General features: G+C 47.7%; 1 protein-coding gene across 1 annotated transcript in view; it reads right to left on the bottom strand.

The window, feature by feature from the left end:
- Positions 1-5,234: 5,234 nt before the first annotated feature.
- The window catches only part of PDXK (pyridoxal kinase), a 25,175-nt gene continuing 11,426 nt past the window's right edge, over positions 5,235-18,983 (bottom strand). The window contains exons 5-11 of the mRNA XM_075851035.1: positions 18,216-18,262; positions 16,131-16,216; positions 6,634-6,679; positions 6,427-6,538; positions 6,070-6,206; positions 5,537-5,603; positions 5,235-5,388 (exon numbers count right to left, since the gene is read on the bottom strand). Of these exons, the coding sequence (XP_075707150.1) occupies positions 5,276-5,388; positions 5,537-5,603; positions 6,070-6,206; positions 6,427-6,538; positions 6,634-6,679; positions 16,131-16,216; positions 18,216-18,262 (608 nt within the window). The 3' untranslated portion in view covers positions 5,235-5,275. The remainder of the gene's footprint in view (positions 5,389-5,536; positions 5,604-6,069; positions 6,207-6,426; positions 6,539-6,633; positions 6,680-16,130; positions 16,217-18,215; positions 18,263-18,983) is intronic.

Raw genomic sequence — 18,983 nt, 5'->3', positions numbered from 1 at the left:
TTTCACTGCCCAATTCTAATAAAATCTATGAAACACCTGTGGCGTCAAAATGCTCACTACACCCCTAGAAGAATTCCTCAAGGGGTGTAGTTTTGTGAATCGAGTCACTTTTGGGGAGTTTCCACTGTACTGGTACCTTAGGAGCTTTGCAAAAGTGACATGGTGTCAAGAAACCAATCCAGCAAAATCTGTGCTCCAAAAGCCAAATGGCGCTCCTTCTCTTCTGATCCTTGCCGTGTGCCCAAACAGCAGTTTATGACCATAAGTGGGGTATTGCCGTTCTCCAGAGAAGTTGCTTTACAAATGTTGGGTTCTTTTATTCCTTTATTTGTTGAGAAAATGAAAAATTTTGAGCTAAAGCTACGTCTTATTGGAAAAAAAGGATTTTTTTTATCTTCACTGCCCAATTCTAATAAAATCTATGAAACCCCTGTGGGTTCAAAATGCTCACTACACCCCTAGATGGATTCTTCAAGGGGTGTAGTTTCCTAAATGGAGTCACTTTTTTGGTGTTTTCACTGTTTTGGTCCCTTAGGGGCTTTGCAAATGAGACGTGGTCTCCGCAAACCATTCCTGCTAAAGGTGTTCTCCAAAAGCCAAATGGCGCTCTTTCCCTTCTAAGCCCTGCCGTGTGTCCAAACAGCCTTTTGGCGTGGCATGGAGGAGATCATCCTGTGGCACTGCTGAGGTATTATCAATGCAGTGTGGCATGGAGGTGATCAGCCTGTGGCACTGCTGAGATGTTATCAATGCGGCGTGGCATGGAGATCATCCTGTGGCACTGCTGAGATGTTATCAATGCGGCGTGGCATGGAGATCATCCTGTGGCACTGCTGAGATGTTATCAATGCGGCGTGGCATGGAGATCATCCTGTGGCACTGCTGAGGTGTTATCAATGCGGTGTGGCATGGAGGCGATCATCCTGTGGCACTGCTGAGGAGTTATCAATGCGGCGTGGCATGGAGGCGATCAGCCTGTGGCACTGCTGAGGTGTTATCAATACTGTGTGGCATGGGGGTCATCAGCCTGTGGCACTGCTGAGGAGTTATCAATGCGGCGTGGCATGGGGGCGATCATCCTGTGGCACTGCTGAGATGTTATCAATGCGGCGTGGCATGGAGATCATCCTGTGGCACTGCTGAGATGTTATCAATGCGGCGTGGCATGGAGATCATCCTGTGGCACTGCTGAGGAGTTATCAATGCGGTGTGGCATGGAGGCGATCATCCTGTGGCACTGCTGAGGAGTTATCAATGCGGCGTGGCATGGAGGCGATCAGCCTGTGGCACTGCTGAGGTGTTATCAATACTGTGTGGCATGGGGGTCATCAGCCTGTGGCACTGCTGAGGAGTTATCAATGCGGCGTGGCATGGGGGCGATCATCCTGTGGCACTGCTGAGATGTTATCAATGCAGCGTGGCATGGAGATCAGCCTGTGGCACTGCTGAGGAGTTATCAATGCGGTGTGGCATGGAGGCGATCAGCCTGTGGCACTGCTGAGGTGTTATGGAAGCCCAGGTTTTAGGATAGCGGCCTTCAGCTTGTCTGTGTCACAATCACAGGGTATGTGGACCCACTAGGTCGCTCCGCCATAGCAGAGAGGCAGCTGGCCTAGTCACAGTCTATACAAGAGTCTCTAGCAGTTCGTAACACTCGGGTACCTGAAATAGTCGACAGTGGCTGAGGCTTCAGCCCGGATGGAGGTAGGTGCAGCAGGTTGCGCCAGACGTGGCAGAGAACACTGGACGTGGCAGACGACACTGGACGTGGCAGACGACACTGGACGTGACAAACGACAGCAGGTGCAGTAGGACACGACTCCAATACTAATAGGCTCAGGAACAAGAACACAGCACGGGATACAGGTAACAGGGCACGGGTAACAACAGGAACGGGAAAACACTAGGGTCACAAGCATCAGAAGGGCAGGGCCCTTCATATAGTCCAGGAAATCATGGGCAGTTGATGATGATGATTTCCACATGCGCGCACACTGGCCCTTTAAGACCAGGGAAGAGCGTGCGCGTGAACCCTACAGGACACAGCGGACCGGAGCGGAAGTGAGTGCTGGCGTCTCCTGGAAAGAAGATGCGAGTCACCGCTCACAGATCCATGGCTGCGGGCGTCGGGGGGTGAGTAAACCCGACGGTCCGCGGCCATGGATGCTACAGTCTGCATTGTTGGGTCTGGGGTCTCTCATCTTCCTCCCTATAGATTCTCTATGGGGTTTAGGTCGGTCGAGTTTGCTGGCCAATCAGGCGCAGTGATCCTGTGGATATTACACCAGGTGTTGGTACTTTTGGCAGGGTGGGCAGGTGCCGAGTCCTGCTGGAAAATGAACTCAGCATCTCCATAAAGCTGTCAGTAGAGGGAGGCACAAAGTGCCGGGAATGTCCTGCTAGACGCTGCGCTGACTCTTTTTACTCTGGATCGGTGCTAGAAATGCCACATTAACTAGGGGCTTCGTCATTCTCCTTTGCGATCACTCGCACGCTCTACAACCACCTTTTCCCTTCAAAGCACATTCGACTCTAAGCACGGCAGCATCTCGGGCAGGACTGGCGATAGTTTCTCTAGAGATAATCTGTCCGTATTCTCCCTCTTATTCAAGCGTTACAAACTGGACATCATTAAACTGATACAAGACCCTTCATTTTGGGTTTTGAAAGGGGTGTTTTTCCGCTCACAGGTAGCCCACAAGGAGAATTTGAAAGAGTTCTTTAGGTTCCATAATGAGTTTAATCTTGCAGATGAAGATCAATTCCGAATTCTTCATTTAACGCATGCCAAAAATTCTACGTGGGAAAAGGCGGGCATGTCTGAATGTCCCTAGACTGTGTTACTCAGGAACTTTTAATATAAAAAAGTAAGAGAGTCCCGCTTGTCCGCGATACACGCGGCCAGACGTGGATCAGTATCATGTGACTTGGCCTTGCCCCAAGCTTTCCAGGTTCTGGAGGGCAGTTCTTGATATTTTTGCTTTCAGGGTTCCTCTAGACCTCAGATCAGGTCTTCTGGAGGATGTTTCATCGCTGATCCTACGGATAGATCATGTATAACTATCTGAGGTTTTCTATTTGTAGCCAGGTCGTTATTAGCTGAATTTTGGATGTCTCAGACAGATCCTTCTCTTAACCAATGAAAAATGGCTGAAGTTTTATACTTGTGAAGGCCGAATCGATAGATCTCGGCAAATATCACATTTTTGCCATGGCCTGGGAACCATGGGAGGTGTTTTGGCTCGATCTTCATCTAAACTAGGGGGAGAATTAAAGAGCTTTTTTTTTCTTCTCCTTTCTCCAACCAAACCAAACGGGCCGTCATTTCCTCTAGTCAGCCGTCCTTTATGGAGCCGTTTATATTCGGGACAATTTACACCCTCCTAAGCTTCCTATGTCTCGGCCCGGCGCTGCTGTCAGGATGTAAGAGAAGTGGAAGTATACTTCAATCATTTGCTATTGTAGTCTGGAGGCAGCGCGCGGGTCCCCGGCAATCAATGTTTATGCTGGAAGAAGCTCCGGCTCTTTATTCCGCAATGACTGCGGCCGGTGGAGGAGTTATCCAGGTCACCAGTGTTTATTACCAGTAGATTATTATGGCTTCTGTATCCAGGGCAGAAGGAGAATATAATCTCAAGGTTGTGCGACCTTCAGCCTAAAAGAACAGAAGATTTTGGAGGTAAATTCACCACGTGTGCATGTAATCCCAGGCAGAGGTCACGCACCGTAAGAGAAGAGTTTATATAATGTGCTGGAATACCAGGATCCGACACGTGCCGGACTACCAAATGTTGTGCAAAGACAAGTACAGAAGATCTACGTCATGAAGAACAACAAAACACAACAGCTATCACTAAAGCCGAAGGGACCGAGTCCGGCCTCCTTCATATTCCAGATTATGATTCCAGTTATGTGACAGATTAAGAGTACGTATCTATGTGTGTGTATATAGGTGTGTGTGTGTGTGTATATATAGGTGTGTGTTATTTCTGGGGGGGGGCATAATAATATCCAGCCAGCCATAACCGTGTGTGTCCGTTTATTGATACAAGTCGGCCACGTTGTACACACGATTACGTACATGATACAGACTTTTGTTTTCTCTAGATTTCGCTCCTAGAGGTCGTGAGAAGAACAGAGGAGCAGGGGCAGCTGAAAAAGTTATTTTAAAGGCACATCAAAACCAATCCAGAAGATGAAGAATCAGACATTGATGTCATGTACTTGGAGAACAGGCAGGGGGCAGTATACTGGAAAGGGGTGCACAGCTATGGACGGATGGTGATAAACTTTGGGCTATACGGTGGTGGCTGCGACACTGGATGGCGGTGGTGGAGAGGCGACCATGTCACTCGGGAGGAAGGGGCGCTCTTGTTGGCAGGAGGTTTACATGAAGCACAGCACTGGTCAAAGGGCGGTGCATCGATGGGGTGACACTGACAGGGGGGACAGGACACCGATCAATCACTAGGAGGCAGAAGTGACAGTCACTAGGCCACGGGGGAGAAGGTGAAGAACAGGCCCCGAGCACCGGAGCGATGGACAGCGCTGGAGAAGAGCGGCACAGAAAGGTCAGCGTGTAGAAGACGAGGACGGGAGTGATGGCACCTGTAGGTTACAAGCGATGAGGCAGACAGATGTGAAGTCTTAGCGGCTGCTTCTCCCATTCAGAGTTACAACCAGCACGGAGCTCAGAGCGGATCCACCATCTGCTACAAGACAGACACAAACCAGATGAACAGAGACCACAACACAGACGGACGCAGCGTGGAGGGCACCAGTCCAGCATCACTGCAGCCTCAGCTATAGCGCCTCACAGAGGTTCAGCCATAGAAGTGTCTGCGCTCAGTAGTCGTCATCATTTTATTATCTATGTGCAGTTAAAACCACAAACCAACATGTTCCTAGAGAAGAAAAACATCCCGCATCAGAAACACAGATTAGACCCTGATCATCCACAAACCCCCCCAGAACGCAGCTGCCCCAGGAGGTGACCGAGGATCACGAAGAAAGCAGGAGACCCTGCGGGAGGGCGCAGAATTGTCAGGATGGACTGTGGCTTCTTGCTGGTTGAGTGGATGGCACGCAGGAAAGATGGCCCCATGAACCTGGAGAGGGCCACGGAGAGCCTGGAGAGGGCCACGGAGAGCCTGGAGGTCACCTCTTCCTGCTTTAGGTTGAGCTCCTCTGGATCCAGGGGCTGCCCTCTCTATGCTGGGGTCCAGGGTCGTCTGGAATCTCTACATTGGTCCGGAGGTTTCTTGGTAACCATGCTTTATAACACAGTGCCCCGAATGATCAGCTCTGGGTTCTCTATGTCCTTTCTGCTCTGCACCATCCGGAGTTCCAGCTGAGCATACGACGGTCTCACCCCAGGTCCAGCCAGAGCTGAAAAGAGACAACAGTCAAAGACAGTCACGCTATAATAATTGAGTCCCCCCCCCCCCCGTCATTGCCCCATCCGCCATATTCCCAGCGGAGGCGACAACCACTGCACACACAGACGTCTCTACCACCACCTCTGCCGGGAACTTACTGCGTGCACTGGTGATGGTTCTCTGCAGTACAAGCTGCATGGCGGAAGCCGTCTTCTCACACGCCAGCTGCAATCACAGAAATATGTCAGGTGGAGCGGAATTCAGTGTCTCACAATGTAATAAAGAGAATTTTGGGAAAAAAAAGGTCAGAAAATGCTTCACATTAAACGGCATATCCTCAGCTGCTGCAGAACCTTTTCTTTTTTGAAGGGGCAGACTGACCGGACTTCCTTCCTCTTCACAAAGAGCTTCTGCAGGAACTAGACTGTGCTTTCAGCTGCTGCAGAACCTCCATAAGCCGCTGCAGCGTCACGATCTTTAGCAGCTCAGTTGTGTATCGTAAGGAATAACGTGCCCCCCACTATAAATTATTACATCACCTCAGAATTCTGCGACTGTCATATGGTCACGTGACTCTTTGGTGACCACTAATATTCTTATAATCTACAGGACAATACATGGATCGAGCTCTGATCGTCTCTGCGCAATGTGGTCACCCAGTCACGGACTTCATAACTATTGCAGAGCTTACCTTAAAGTTGTTGGGGTGAAGGTGAGTCCAAGCCAGGAGCATAGCCGCAAAGAGATCTCCAGTGCCCACAAATACTGCGTCAACTCGGGGTAACTCAAAGCAGATCCGCAGCGTCTGCATCCGCCCGTCCTCCCCCACTGCAGGAGCGATAGAACAAGCAGGGGGGTAAATAAGACAACAAAAAGCCCTGCCCTTATCTTCTAACAGGTCAGTGACCCACTTTATATTAGGCCGTGGGGTGTCACCGGTGGACTGGGGGGGCCCCTGATGGACTGGGGGGCCCCTGATGGACAGCACTGGGTGAGTGCTCAGTAATCCCACAGCTAGTGCTCTGTGGTGTCTCCCCGGGTCCTTTACCTCGTCTCTGGCTCCCCAGTGTAATGAGATAATCTGAGCCTCGTGATGCCGGAAGATCTGAACTGGTGATGACCACAGTGTTTGGTCCCAGAGAATGTAACATGTCCATCACCTGAGAGACGTGAAACGTGTGAATCAGTCATAACCGAGCGGAGGAAGGACATAGACACGAGGAGGAGCCTGGAGGGGGGGGGGGGTTCTGCTCACCTGTACGGCCTCCTGCTGAGTGTGGATCTTACGTCCCGTCAACAACCTGAGGAGCAGAGTGAGAGGACGACGTTAGCAGCAGGACACGCTCATTATTCCTCTCTCCATCATAAAGTAATTCTATGTCTGCTACAACCGGTGTCACTCCATCAGCAAGAACAGGGACCCACACAGGCCTGGAGACACCTAATCCCCCAGGAAAGGAGGGCAAAGCGACGACTTCTTACACCCCAACTCCACATCAATCACTTGTGGCTACTGATTGTCCACGGAGAGGCCTCAGCGGGACATTCATGATTACACCTCTACCATCACCACATTATAGTCTTTTTCTTCTAAATCTGGATGTTTTTTTGTTACATGATTATGGACATTTTGCCTGAGCTCTGAACAGCAGAGATTTGCATAGATTTCGGAAACCTCAGTCAGAAAACAACCTATTAACCTCTATGGGAGATATTTGTGGGCATGCTCTGTGACGTGCAGGGAGGGGGGGGGGAGGAGTGATCCACAACATCAACTGACCCCTATGGGAGACTTTTGTGGACATGCTCTGTGATGTGCAGGGAGGGATAAGGGGAACTGTCCCCATCTCTTTTTGACTTCTATTGGAGGGTGTAGTGAGCATGCTCTGTGACATACGCAGAGGTCACAGTGCAACAAAGGGGAGCAGGTGAGCGGTCTGTTATCCAGTGGTGTGATTCTGTGTCCTCGGTCTCCAGTTGTATAATAGAGGTGTTATCTATAATAATGAGAAGTGATCTCAACAGAACAGGAAGTGTCAGTGTATGACGAGGTCAGTGTGAAGACTGCAGGAGTTTTACTATAGAAAGGGATATGGAAAAATAAAAACAAAAATGTAAAAATCGAGGGACTTTATAAGGGGGTTACGCCAGCTTTCTGGCTTTAAAAAGCAGCTGATGGTGCATGCCGTATTTGCGCGATAATTTGTGAACGACTTTTTGCCGTTTTCCACCACTCATCACTTTAAAAAGTGGGCGGGGCCTAGAATGGTCCAAGCCATCCGTGGCCCGACAAATTTACTATAATTTATGCCGCACGGACAGCACAAAAAAAGAGGTGCGCGTGCCTCCTAATATATTTGTCGCATCTTACGCCTGTGGGCTTCACACTAAGACCATAATAAAAAACGGATTTCAACAGTTATTTTCTGATGTATTTAAAACGCAACTTTTATTAGAGAACGTGCGGAACAATAATTGTCAGAAGCAGAAAACTGATACCACAACACGGCTCCGTCAGGTCAAACAGATATAGGCCACTGTGCAGGTGGTGTATATACTGTAGAGGACACTGCAGCCATACCACATATCACCACTAGATGGCGCAATTACAGACATTCAAAAGGAAAGGATCATCAAAATACGACCTAGTGGTTCATCTTTACATGTACGTGTCACACCCACATGAATGTCAGGACACAAGGTTTCCCAGCAGAACATTGTCCAGATCATCACCCTGCCCCCGCCGGCTCGTCGCCTTCCCATAATGCATCCTGGTTCCACCTCTTCCACAGGTAATGATCACGTGACTATTGTAGGGGCTTTCGGTGGTGGACAGGGGTCGGCGTGGGCGCTCTGACCGGTCTGCAGCTACATATACAGCGAGCTGCGATGCTCTGCGTGTTCTGACACCTTTCTATCAAAGTCAGCAGTAGATCTTCTGTGGGATCGGACCAGGCGAGCTAGCCTCCCCTCCCCCGCACATCAAGGAGCCTTGTGCTCCCATGACCCAGTCGCTGGTCACCAGTGGTTCCTCCTTGGAGCACTTTTGGTGGGTGCTAACCACTGCAACCTAGAACACCCCACAAGACCGGGAGCCCCCTACAAGACCGGGAGCCCCCCACAAGACCGGGAGCCCCCCACAAGACCGGGAGCCCCCCACAAGACCGGGAGCCCCCCACAAGACCGGCCGTTCTGGAGATACTTTGACCCAGTCGTCTACACATCACAATTTGTCCCTTGTCACAGTCTTTCAGATCCTTACACTCGTCCAAGAACGGACATATCCCCCCCCCCCTATCATATCCCCTAATATTCTCCACCATAAGGCCCCATTGTAACCAGATCAGTGTGAAGGCCCTGTAACACCGGCCCATCTTGGTGGACGGTGGAGCGAATACTGATCAATGAGACAGATCGTTGATCGGCGCTCGCTTGCTCCTGTCACTCGGAGCTATGGATGGGGAGGAGCGGTCGTTACTCCGATCGCTCGTCCCCACACATTATTATCATGACGGCAGCGCGTCTCCCGGTTTACACACCAAGATGAGCTGCCGACAACCAGAATATTTCACTTTTTTTAAACGATACGACCGGCAGATTATCCAGTTTGCTCGTTCATCTGCTGATCGCTGATCTGTTTACACAGGACAATTATCAGTAACGAGCGTTCTATGAATAATTATCTGCCCGATAATCACCCCGTGTAAAACCCCCTTTATTCACGTCACCTGCCAGTGGTTTTGTTATGATGGCAGAACAGTGTATGTATTTATATATTTATTTACATTTTCCATGTCATTATCTACATTACTGAAATAGTGCAGTTTTCCCTCTGGCCACTGAGCTCACAATAGACTGACCCTTCCTGCTCTATATTGATCACATCTCACCAATCATCTTATTATAAGTGGGCGAAGTTACTATAAAAGGGAGCACCTATATTATACACATGGAGGCAGATAACACGGGGACACACCACTGACAATAGATGACAGGGACAGCTCACCTCCTCCCAGCACATGTTACAGAGCATGCTCACTACACTCTCTCAGAAGTCAATAGATGACAGGGACAGCTCACCTCCTCCCAGCACATGTTACAGAGCATGCTCACTACACTCTCTCAGAAGTCAATAGATGACAGGGACAGCTCACCTCCTCCCAGCACATGTTACAGAGCATGCTCACTACACTCTCTCAGAAGTCAATAGATGACAGGGACAGCTCACCTCCTCCCAGCACATGTTACAGAGCATGCTCACTACACTCTCTCAGAAGTCAATAGAGGACAGGGACAGCTCACCTCCTCCCAGCACATGTTACAGAGCATGCTCACTACACCCTCTCAGAAGTCAATAGATGACAGGGACAGCTCACCTCCTCCCAGCACATGTTACAGAGCATGCTCACTACACTCTCTCAGAAGTCAATAGATGACAGGGACAGCTCACCTCCTCCCAGCACATGTTACAGAGCATGCTCACTACACTCTCTCAGAAGTCAATAGATGACAGGGACAGCTCACCTCCTCCCAGCACATGTTACAGAGCATGCTCACTACACTCTCTCAGAAGTCAATAGATGACAGGGACAGCTCACCTCCTCCCAGCACATGTTACAGAGCATGCTCTCCATAGGCTCCAAAAGGGCTTACCATGGTTGTAACCTCAAATTACAGGAAGAGCAGCTCTGGAGCAAACTGCAGCTTGATAGCAGGCTCCTTTAAGAGGACATGGAAGGTTTATTATTAGGATGGAGGAGTGGAGTCATTCTTATATGACATGGGCCACGGCTACCAGGACAACATCAATAAATGTTCTGACCAAAGAAACTTAACTCCTTAACGCCGAATGCCGGATATATCCATCTGCAGTTGCTAGTTTGCGCAGGAGGACGGATATATCCGTCCTGTGATGGTGCGGGTACTGTCACTGTACCCACGCGATCAGCGGCAGGAGCACGGCTGTTATACACAGCCTGGCTCCAGCTGCAACTGCCGGAATCGAAGCGCGCGCCGATTCCGGCAGTTTAACCCATTAAATGCTGCGGTCAATAGTGACAGCGGCATTTAATGTGTTTGACAGAGGGGGGAGCTCCCTCTGTCACACGATCGGCGCCCCCGCAAACAAATCGCGGGTCACTGTCGGGTTTCCATGACAGCCGGGGGTCTAACAAAGACCCCCAGGTCTGTCTTCAGCATCTGCCTGTTAGGCCATGCCGGAGGCCTAATAGATTGCCTGTCAGTTTTACACTGTACTAAGTATACCAAAGCATTATATATGCGATCGGCACATCGCATAGTGAAGTCCCTGGTGGGACTAAAAAAAAAATGTAAAACAGTTAAATAAAGTTTGTGAAAAAAAATTAAAAATAATTACAAAGTCAAATAAAACTACTTTTTTGGCCCAAAAAGTGGTTTTATTTAGTAAAACGGTCAAAACAAATCACACATACACATATATGGTATCCCCGCGATCGTAACAATTTGACCAATAAAATGAACATATTAATTAAACTGCCGGATGAACGGCGTCCAAAGAAAACGCAAAAAACAACGTCAAAATTCTCTCTTTTCTCCCATTCCCCCCATAAAAAATAAAATAAAAGTTCATCTATAAGTCCTATGTACCCCAAAATAGTACTAATGAAAACTACACATTGTCCCGCAAAAATCAATCCCACGTACGGCCACATCGACGGAAAAATAAAAACGTTACGGCTCTTGGAACGCGGCGATGCAAAAACAAGCAATTTATTTCTAAAAGGCTTTTTATTGTGCAAACGTAGAAAAAACATATAAAACCTTTACACATTTGGTATCCCCGTAATCGTGCCGACCCATAGAATAAAGGTAACATGTTATTTACGCTGCATAGTAAACGGCGTAAATTTATAACGTGAAAATCAATGCTGGAATAGCTGCTTATTTTCAATTCTCTCCTAAAATAAAGTTAATAAAAGTTAATCAATATGTTATAAGCATCTAAAAATGGTACAATTACAAAATACAACTCGTCCCGCAAAAAACAAGCCCTTATACGGCGATATAGACGGAATAAAAAAAGAGTTACGACTCTTGGAATGCGACCGTGAAAAAACAAAAAATAATCCTTGGTCATTAACCCCTTAATGACCGCCGATACGTCTTTTTACGGCGGTCATTAGTGGGCTTTATTCTAGAGCGCCGCCAAACTACGTCGCTGCTGTAGAATAAAGTAAACAGAGCAGGGAGCCGTGAAATCTCCCTGCTCTCAGCTGCCAGAAGCAGCTGAGGGCTGGGGGCGTCCCTGCTCTGCCGGGTGAGATCGATATTAGTATCGATCTCACCTGTTTAACCCCTCAGATGCGGTGCACAATAGCGAGCGCCACATCTGAATGGTTTTGGAGAGAGGGAGGGAGCTCCCTCTCATCTCACTGACACCCGGCGATAAAATCGTTGAGTGTCTGTGTCTTCTATGGCAGCCGGGGGTCTAATAAAGACCCCCAGGTCTGCCTGCAGCGAATGCCTGCTAGATCATGCCGGAGGCATGACCTAGCAGATGCCTGTCCGTTTTAAACGGACAGGCAGTAATACACTGCAATACAAAAGTATTGCAGTGTATTATAATAGCGATCGGAGGATAGTGAAGTCCCTAGTGGGACTAGTAAAAAAGTAAAAAAAGTTTAATAAAGTTAAAGGGGTATTCCGGAACTAAAAAATTACATTTATTTAAATAAAACAATGAGAATGATATAACTTTACAATGTACTTACGTTTCATCAGATGGCTGTAGCGTCGTATATCCTCCTCCGTCACCGCCCCCTTAGTGAAGCAAAATCTGCACTTCCTGTGCAGACCCGTCCATTTAGTCTTCTGCCTTGCTTCCGGTTTCCGGCTTTCACACTGTACGGTTACGTCACAAATGACGTAACCGTACCACGTGCTTCTTTATCTCAGAGCATGCGTGGTTAACACACTCCACCGCGCATGCTCTGTGAAATTATAACCCCTTATAAATTACCGACGGAACACGAAGTTGCGGGAATAACGGCCGTTTCGGCCGTCTTCCCGACAGGTGCAGGAGCTGTGACAGCTGCTGTCTCGTTCAGCAGCTGCCGCAGCTCCTACAGCGGGGACCGATCGCTGTGTCCCCGCTGTCTAACCACTTAAAAGCCGCGTTCAATAGAGATCGCGGCTTTTTAGGGGTTAAGTTACCATCGCCGGCCTGCTACACGATAGCGGCCGGCGATGGTTACTATGGCAACCGGACACCAAACAATGGCGTCCGGCTATGCCATCGACGGAAGCCTAATGGGTCCTGACAAAGTCAGGACCCACTATGCTTGCTGTCAGTGAATAGCTGACAGTTCTAATACACTGCACTACGCATGTAGTGCATTGTATTAGAATAGCGATCAGGGCCTCCTGCCCTCATGTCCCCAAGTGGGACAAAGTAATAAAGTAAAAAAAAAAGGTGTGTAAAAATAAGAAAATAAAAGTTAAAAAAAATCCCCTTTTTTTCCCTTATCAGTCCTTTTTTATTAATAAAAATATATAAATAAATAAACTATACATAATTGGTATCGCCGCGTCCGTAACGTCCTGAACTACAAAATTATTCCGTTATTTATCCCGCACGGTGAACGCCGTAAAATAAAATAATAATAAACCGAACCACAATCACAATTCTTTGGTCACTTCACCTCCCAAAAAATTTATTAAAAATAGATCAAAAAGTCGCATGTACCGAAAAATGGTCCCGATCGAAACTACAGTTCGTTACGCAAAAAATAAGTCCTCGCACGGCTTTATTGATTGAAAAATAAAAAAGTTCTGGCTCTTAGAATAAAGTAACACAAAAAGTGAATGATTGTTTACAAAACGTATTTTATTCTGCAAACGCCATAAGACAAAAGAACTATAAACATCTGGTGTCACCGTAAGGCCGAGTTTACACGAGCGTGTGCATTTTGTGCAAGCAAAAAGCGCGGCGTTTTGCGTGCGCAAAAGGCAATTAACAGCTCCGTGTGTCAGCCCTTTATGATGCGCGGCTGCCTGGTTTTCGCGCAGCCGCCATCATTATGACACTCCGTTTGGATGTTTGTAAACAGAAAAGAACGTGGTGCTTTCCTGTTTTCATCCATCCTTTACAGTGCTGTTGCGCGAATCACGCGCGTCCCACGGAATTGCTTCCGTGCGACATGCGTGGTTTTCACGCACCCATTGACTTCAATGGGTGCGTGATGTGCGAACAGCGCACAAATATAGGACGTCGTGCGTTTCACGCAGCGGACATACGCTGCGTGAAAATCACGCCCACCTGGCTGCACGGCCCCATAGACTAACATAGGTCCCTGCGACGCGCGTTGCACGGATGTATAACACGCTCGTGTAAATGAGCCCTAATCGTATCGCCGCAGAATAAAGTGAATATGTCATTTATAGCGCACGGTGACGCTGTAACAAAAAAAATAATAGAATAAAAAAACAATAGTAGAATTGCTGTTTTTTAGTCACCACGTCACCTAAAAATAGAATAAAAACTGATCAAAAAGCCGCATGCACCCCAAGAAAACTACAATGCATTCCTCAAGGGGTCTAGTTTCCAAAATGGGGGCACCTTTTGGGGGTTTCCACTGTTTTGGTACCAGAAGACCTCTTCAAACCGTTTAACCCCTTAATGACCGGGCCATTTTGCACGTTAATGACCAAGGATTATTTCTTGTTTTTCACGGTCGCATTCCAAGAGTCGTAACTTTTTTTTTATTCCGTCTATATCGCCGTATAAGGGCTTGTTTTTTCCGGGACGAGTTGTATTTTGTAATTGCACCATTTTTAGATGCAAACAATATATTGATTAACTTTTATTAACTTTATTTTAGGAGAGAATTGAAAATAAGCAGCTATTCCAGCATTGATTTTCACGTTATAAATTTACGCCGTTTACTATGCAGCGTAAATAACATGTTACCTTTATTCTATGGCTCGGCACGATTACGGGGATACCAAATGTGTAAAGGTTTTATATGTTTTTTCTACGTTTGCACAATAAAAACCCTTTTAGAAAAAAATGACTTGTTTTTGCATCGCCGCGTTCCAAGAGACGTAACGTTTTTATTTTTCCGTCGATGTGGCCGTATGTGGGCTTGATTTTTGCGGGACAATGTGTAGTTTTCATTAGTACTAATTTGGGGTACATAGGACTTACATTAATTTTTATTTAATTTTTTATGGTGGGAATGGGAGAAAAGAGCGAATTTTGCCGTTGTTTTTTTGGACGCCGTTCATCCAGCGGTTTAATTAATGTGTTAATTTTATTGTTCAAGTGGTTACGATCGCGGGGATACCATATATGTGCATGTGTGATTTGTTTTGACACTTTTACTTTAAAAAAAACACTTTTTGGGCAAAAAAAGTAGTTTTATTTGATTTTCACTGTAATTTTTTTTTTGGTTTTTTCACCAACTTTATTTAACGGATTGACAATTTTTTTTTTAGTCCCATCAGGGGACTTCACTATGCGATGTGCCGATCGCATATATAATGCTTTGGTATACTTCATATACCAAAGCATTATTGCCTGTCAGTATAAAACAGAGGGAGCTCCCTCCCTCTGTCAAACACATTAGATGTATTGACAGCGGCATTTAATGGGTTAAACTGCCGGAATCGGAGCACGCTTCGATTCCGGCAGTTGCAGCAGGAGCCAGGCTGTGTATAACAGCCGTGCTCCTGCCGCTGATCGCGTGGGTACAGTGACAGTACCCGCACCATCACAGGACGGATATATCCCTCCTCCTGCAGCTGCAGAGGACTGATATATCCGCCCTTCGGCGTTAAGAGGTTAAAAACGCAGATATCCAGTGATTTCAGCTTGTGCTATCAGTAATAGAATGAGAGCACCAAAATGAAGACTGAGATTGCAGAAGTTAGTAGAGCTGGGTGTAGTAGGCGGAGCAAGTGCACTGCTGCATGCACATTGCATGCTGGGACTAGAGCAGTGCATGCAGGGAGGAGAAACACAGGAAGAGAAGAGGAATGAACTTACTGAGCAAAACAAACCTCTCAAGGTAAACAATAGGGAGTCGTGTTACTAAAACCATTTATTATCAAGAAAAAGCTAGTCAGAGCGCACTGATATATTAATAGAGGAACATTGCATTGATTTAAAAAAAAAAAAAAAGGATTGGAAAACCCCTTTAATAAAAAAAAAAAAGTGAAAAAAAAAAATGAAAAACCCAGCTTTTCCCCTTACAAACTGCTTTACTATTAAAAAAAAACTACAATAAAGCAAAAAAGTTACACATATTTGGTATCGCCGCGTCCGTAACGACCCCGACTATAAAGCTGTTACATTATTTAACCCGCACTGTGAACGCCGTAAAAAATAAAATAAAAAACAATGGAAAAATTGCTGTTTTCTGTTAATCCTGACTTAAAAAAAATGTGATAGAAAGTGATCAAAAAGTCGCATCTACTCTCAAATGGTACCAATAAAAACTGCAAGTCGTCCCGCAAAAAACAAGACCTTATACAGCTATGCCGACGCAAAAATAAAAAAGTTACAGCTCTTCGAATGTGACAATGGAAAAATCTAAAAAATGGCTTGGACATTAGGGCCCAGAATGCCAGCAGGGGGAAGGGGTTAACATGCAAAATGGTCCGGTCATTAAGGGGTTAATACAGATCATATGGCCATATACAGGAGGCCCAGAGTGAGTATACAGCATATTCATAAATGTATCAAATTTGTATAGATATATGTTAACTTACTCTGCCTCAAATTGGTTTGGCGTGATGATATCAGCAACAGGGACAACCAGACCTTTATAGACCGGAAGAAGCTCCTCTGGGACATACTGAATGGAAAATAAAAAACATTGTGCCAGGGAAAAGGGTCAGTGTGAGGGTATAGACACAGGCAGTACAGGGGGGAGGAGTCAGTGTGAGGGTATAGCCACAGGCAGTACAGGGGGGAGGAGTCAGTGTGAGGGTATAGACACAGGCAGTACAGGGGGGGAGGAGTCAGTGTGAGGGTATAGACACAGGCAGTACAGGGGGGAGGAGTCAGTGTGAGGGTATAGACACAGGCAGTACAGGGGGGAGGAGTCAGTGTGAGGGTATAGACACAGGCAGTACAGGGGGGAGGAGTCAGTGTGAGGGTATAGACACAGGCAGTACAGGGCGGAGGAGTCAGTGTGAGGGTATAGACACAGGCAGTACAGGGGGGAGGAGTCAGTGTGAGGGTATAGCCACAGGCAGTACAGGGGGGAGGAGTCAGTGTGAGGGTATAGACACAGGCAGTACAGGGGGGAGGAGTCAGTGTGAGGGTATAGCCACAGGCAGTACAGGGGGGAGGAGTCAGTGTGAGGGTATAGACACAGGCAGTACAGGGGGGAGGAGTCAGTGTGAGGGTATAGACACAGGCAGTACAGGGCGGAGGAGTCAGTGTGAGGGTATAGACACAGGCAGTACAGGGGGGAGGAGTCAGTGTGAGGGTATAGCCACAGGCAGTACAGGGGGGAGGAGTCAGTGTGAGGGTATAGACACAGGCAGTACAGGGGGGAGGAGTCAGTGTGAGGGTATAGCCACAGGCAGTACAGGGGGGAGGAGTCAGTGTGAGGGTATAGACACAGGCAGTACAGGGGGGAGGAGTCAGTGTGAGGGTATAGCCACAGGCAGTACAGGGGGGAGGAGTCAGTGTGAGGGTATAGACACAGGCAGTACAGGGGGGAGGAGTCAGTGTGAGGGTATAGACACAGGCAGTACAGGGGGGAGGAGTCAGTGTGAGGGTATAGACACAGGCAGTACAGGGGGGAGGAGTCAGTGTGAGGGTATAGACACAGGCAGTACAGGGGGGAGGAGTCAGTGTGAGGGTATAGACACAGGCAGTACAGGGGGGAGGAGTCAGTGTGAGGGTATAGACACAGGCAGTACAGGGGGGAGGAGTCAGTGTGAGGGTATAGACACAGGCAGTACAGGGGGAGGAGTCAGTGTGAGGGTATAGACAAGGCAGTACAGGGGGGAGGAGTCAGTGTGAGGGTATAGACACAGGCATTACAGGGGGGAGGAGTCAGTGTGAGGGTATAGACACAGGCAGTACAGGGGGGAGGAGTCAGTGTGAGGGTATAGACACAGGCAGTACAGAGGGGACGAGTCAGTGTGAGGGTATAGACACAGGCAGTACAGGGGGGGAGGAGTCAGTGTGAGGGTATAGACACAGGCAGTACAGGGGGGGAGGAGTCAGTGTGAGGGTATAGACATAGGCAGTACAGGGGGGAGGAGTCAGTGTGAGGGTATAGCCACAGGCAGTACAGGGGGGAGGAGTCAGTGTGAGGGTATAGCCACAGGCAGTACAGGGGGGAGGAGTCAGTGTGAGGGTATAGACACAGGCAGTACAGGGGGGAGGAGTCAGTGTGAGGGTATAGCCACAGGCAGTACAGGGGGGAGGAGTCAGTGTGAGGGTATAGACACAGGCAGTACAGGGGGGAGGAGTCAGTGTGAGGGTATAGCCACAGGCAGTACAGGGGGGAGGAGTCAGTGTGAGGGTATAGACACAGGCAGTACAGGGGGGGAGGAGTCAGTGTGAGGGTATAGACACAGGCAGTACAGGGGGGAGGAGTCAGTGTGAGGGTATAGACACAGGCAGTACAGGGGGGAGGAGTCAGTGTGAGGGTATAGACACAGGCAGTACAGGGGGGGAGGAGTCAGTGTGAGGGTATAGACACAGGCAGCAGAGAGGAGGGGTCAGTGGGAGGAGACATCCTGAACACAGCAAAAATTGGGCAAAGGGTTCAGAGAAGTAGGTATGGAGAAAAATCACATAGGGGTACACATTACTAATTATGGGGTTCATACCATCGATCCTTCCCCGTCCCATTTATCTCCCAGGACAGGATCGCAGACTGTGGGGGAAAACAGCGCATAAATATTAACTTCATCTTCCCTGGCAGCCTACAGTGCATTTAAAGGACAACTCCACCCGAAATCCATAAACCCACCATAGTTTGTCAGTTCATACCTGGTGTCACCTTGGCAGCCATTCTACATTGTGATCAGACGTCCATGAGATTCACACATTTCATACTACATTAACCGCTGATAACTAGCCTGTATATCATGTGTGAGAGGTTGTCACAGCCCCGCCCCGTTACTGACATCACTGATATATAATATAATTACACTGTGATCAGACATGAGATCCACACACCTTATATACAGTAACAGCTATTCATCTATTACTACTGACAACCAGCCTGTATATCATGTGTGAGAGGTTGTCACAGCCCCGCCCCCTGTTACTGACATCACTGATATATAATATAATTACACTGTGATCAGACATGACATCCACACATCTTATATACAGTAACAGCTATTCATCTATTACTACTGACAACCAGCCTGTATATCATGTGTGAGAGGTTGTCACAGCCCCGCCCCCTGTTACTGACATCACTGATATATAATATAATTACATGTGATCAGACATGAGATCCACACATCTTATATACAGTAACAGCTATTCATCTATTACTACTGACAACCAGCCTGTGTATCATGTGTGAGAGGTTGTCACAGCCCCGCCCCCTGTTACTGACATCACTGATATATAATATAATTACA

Source organism: Rhinoderma darwinii, chromosome 2 (assembly GCF_050947455.1).
Source record: "Rhinoderma darwinii isolate aRhiDar2 chromosome 2, aRhiDar2.hap1, whole genome shotgun sequence".
In the NCBI taxonomy this organism is placed as follows: domain Eukaryota; kingdom Metazoa; phylum Chordata; class Amphibia; order Anura; family Rhinodermatidae; genus Rhinoderma; species Rhinoderma darwinii.
This window is presented reverse-complemented; position numbering and strand designations above follow the sequence as displayed.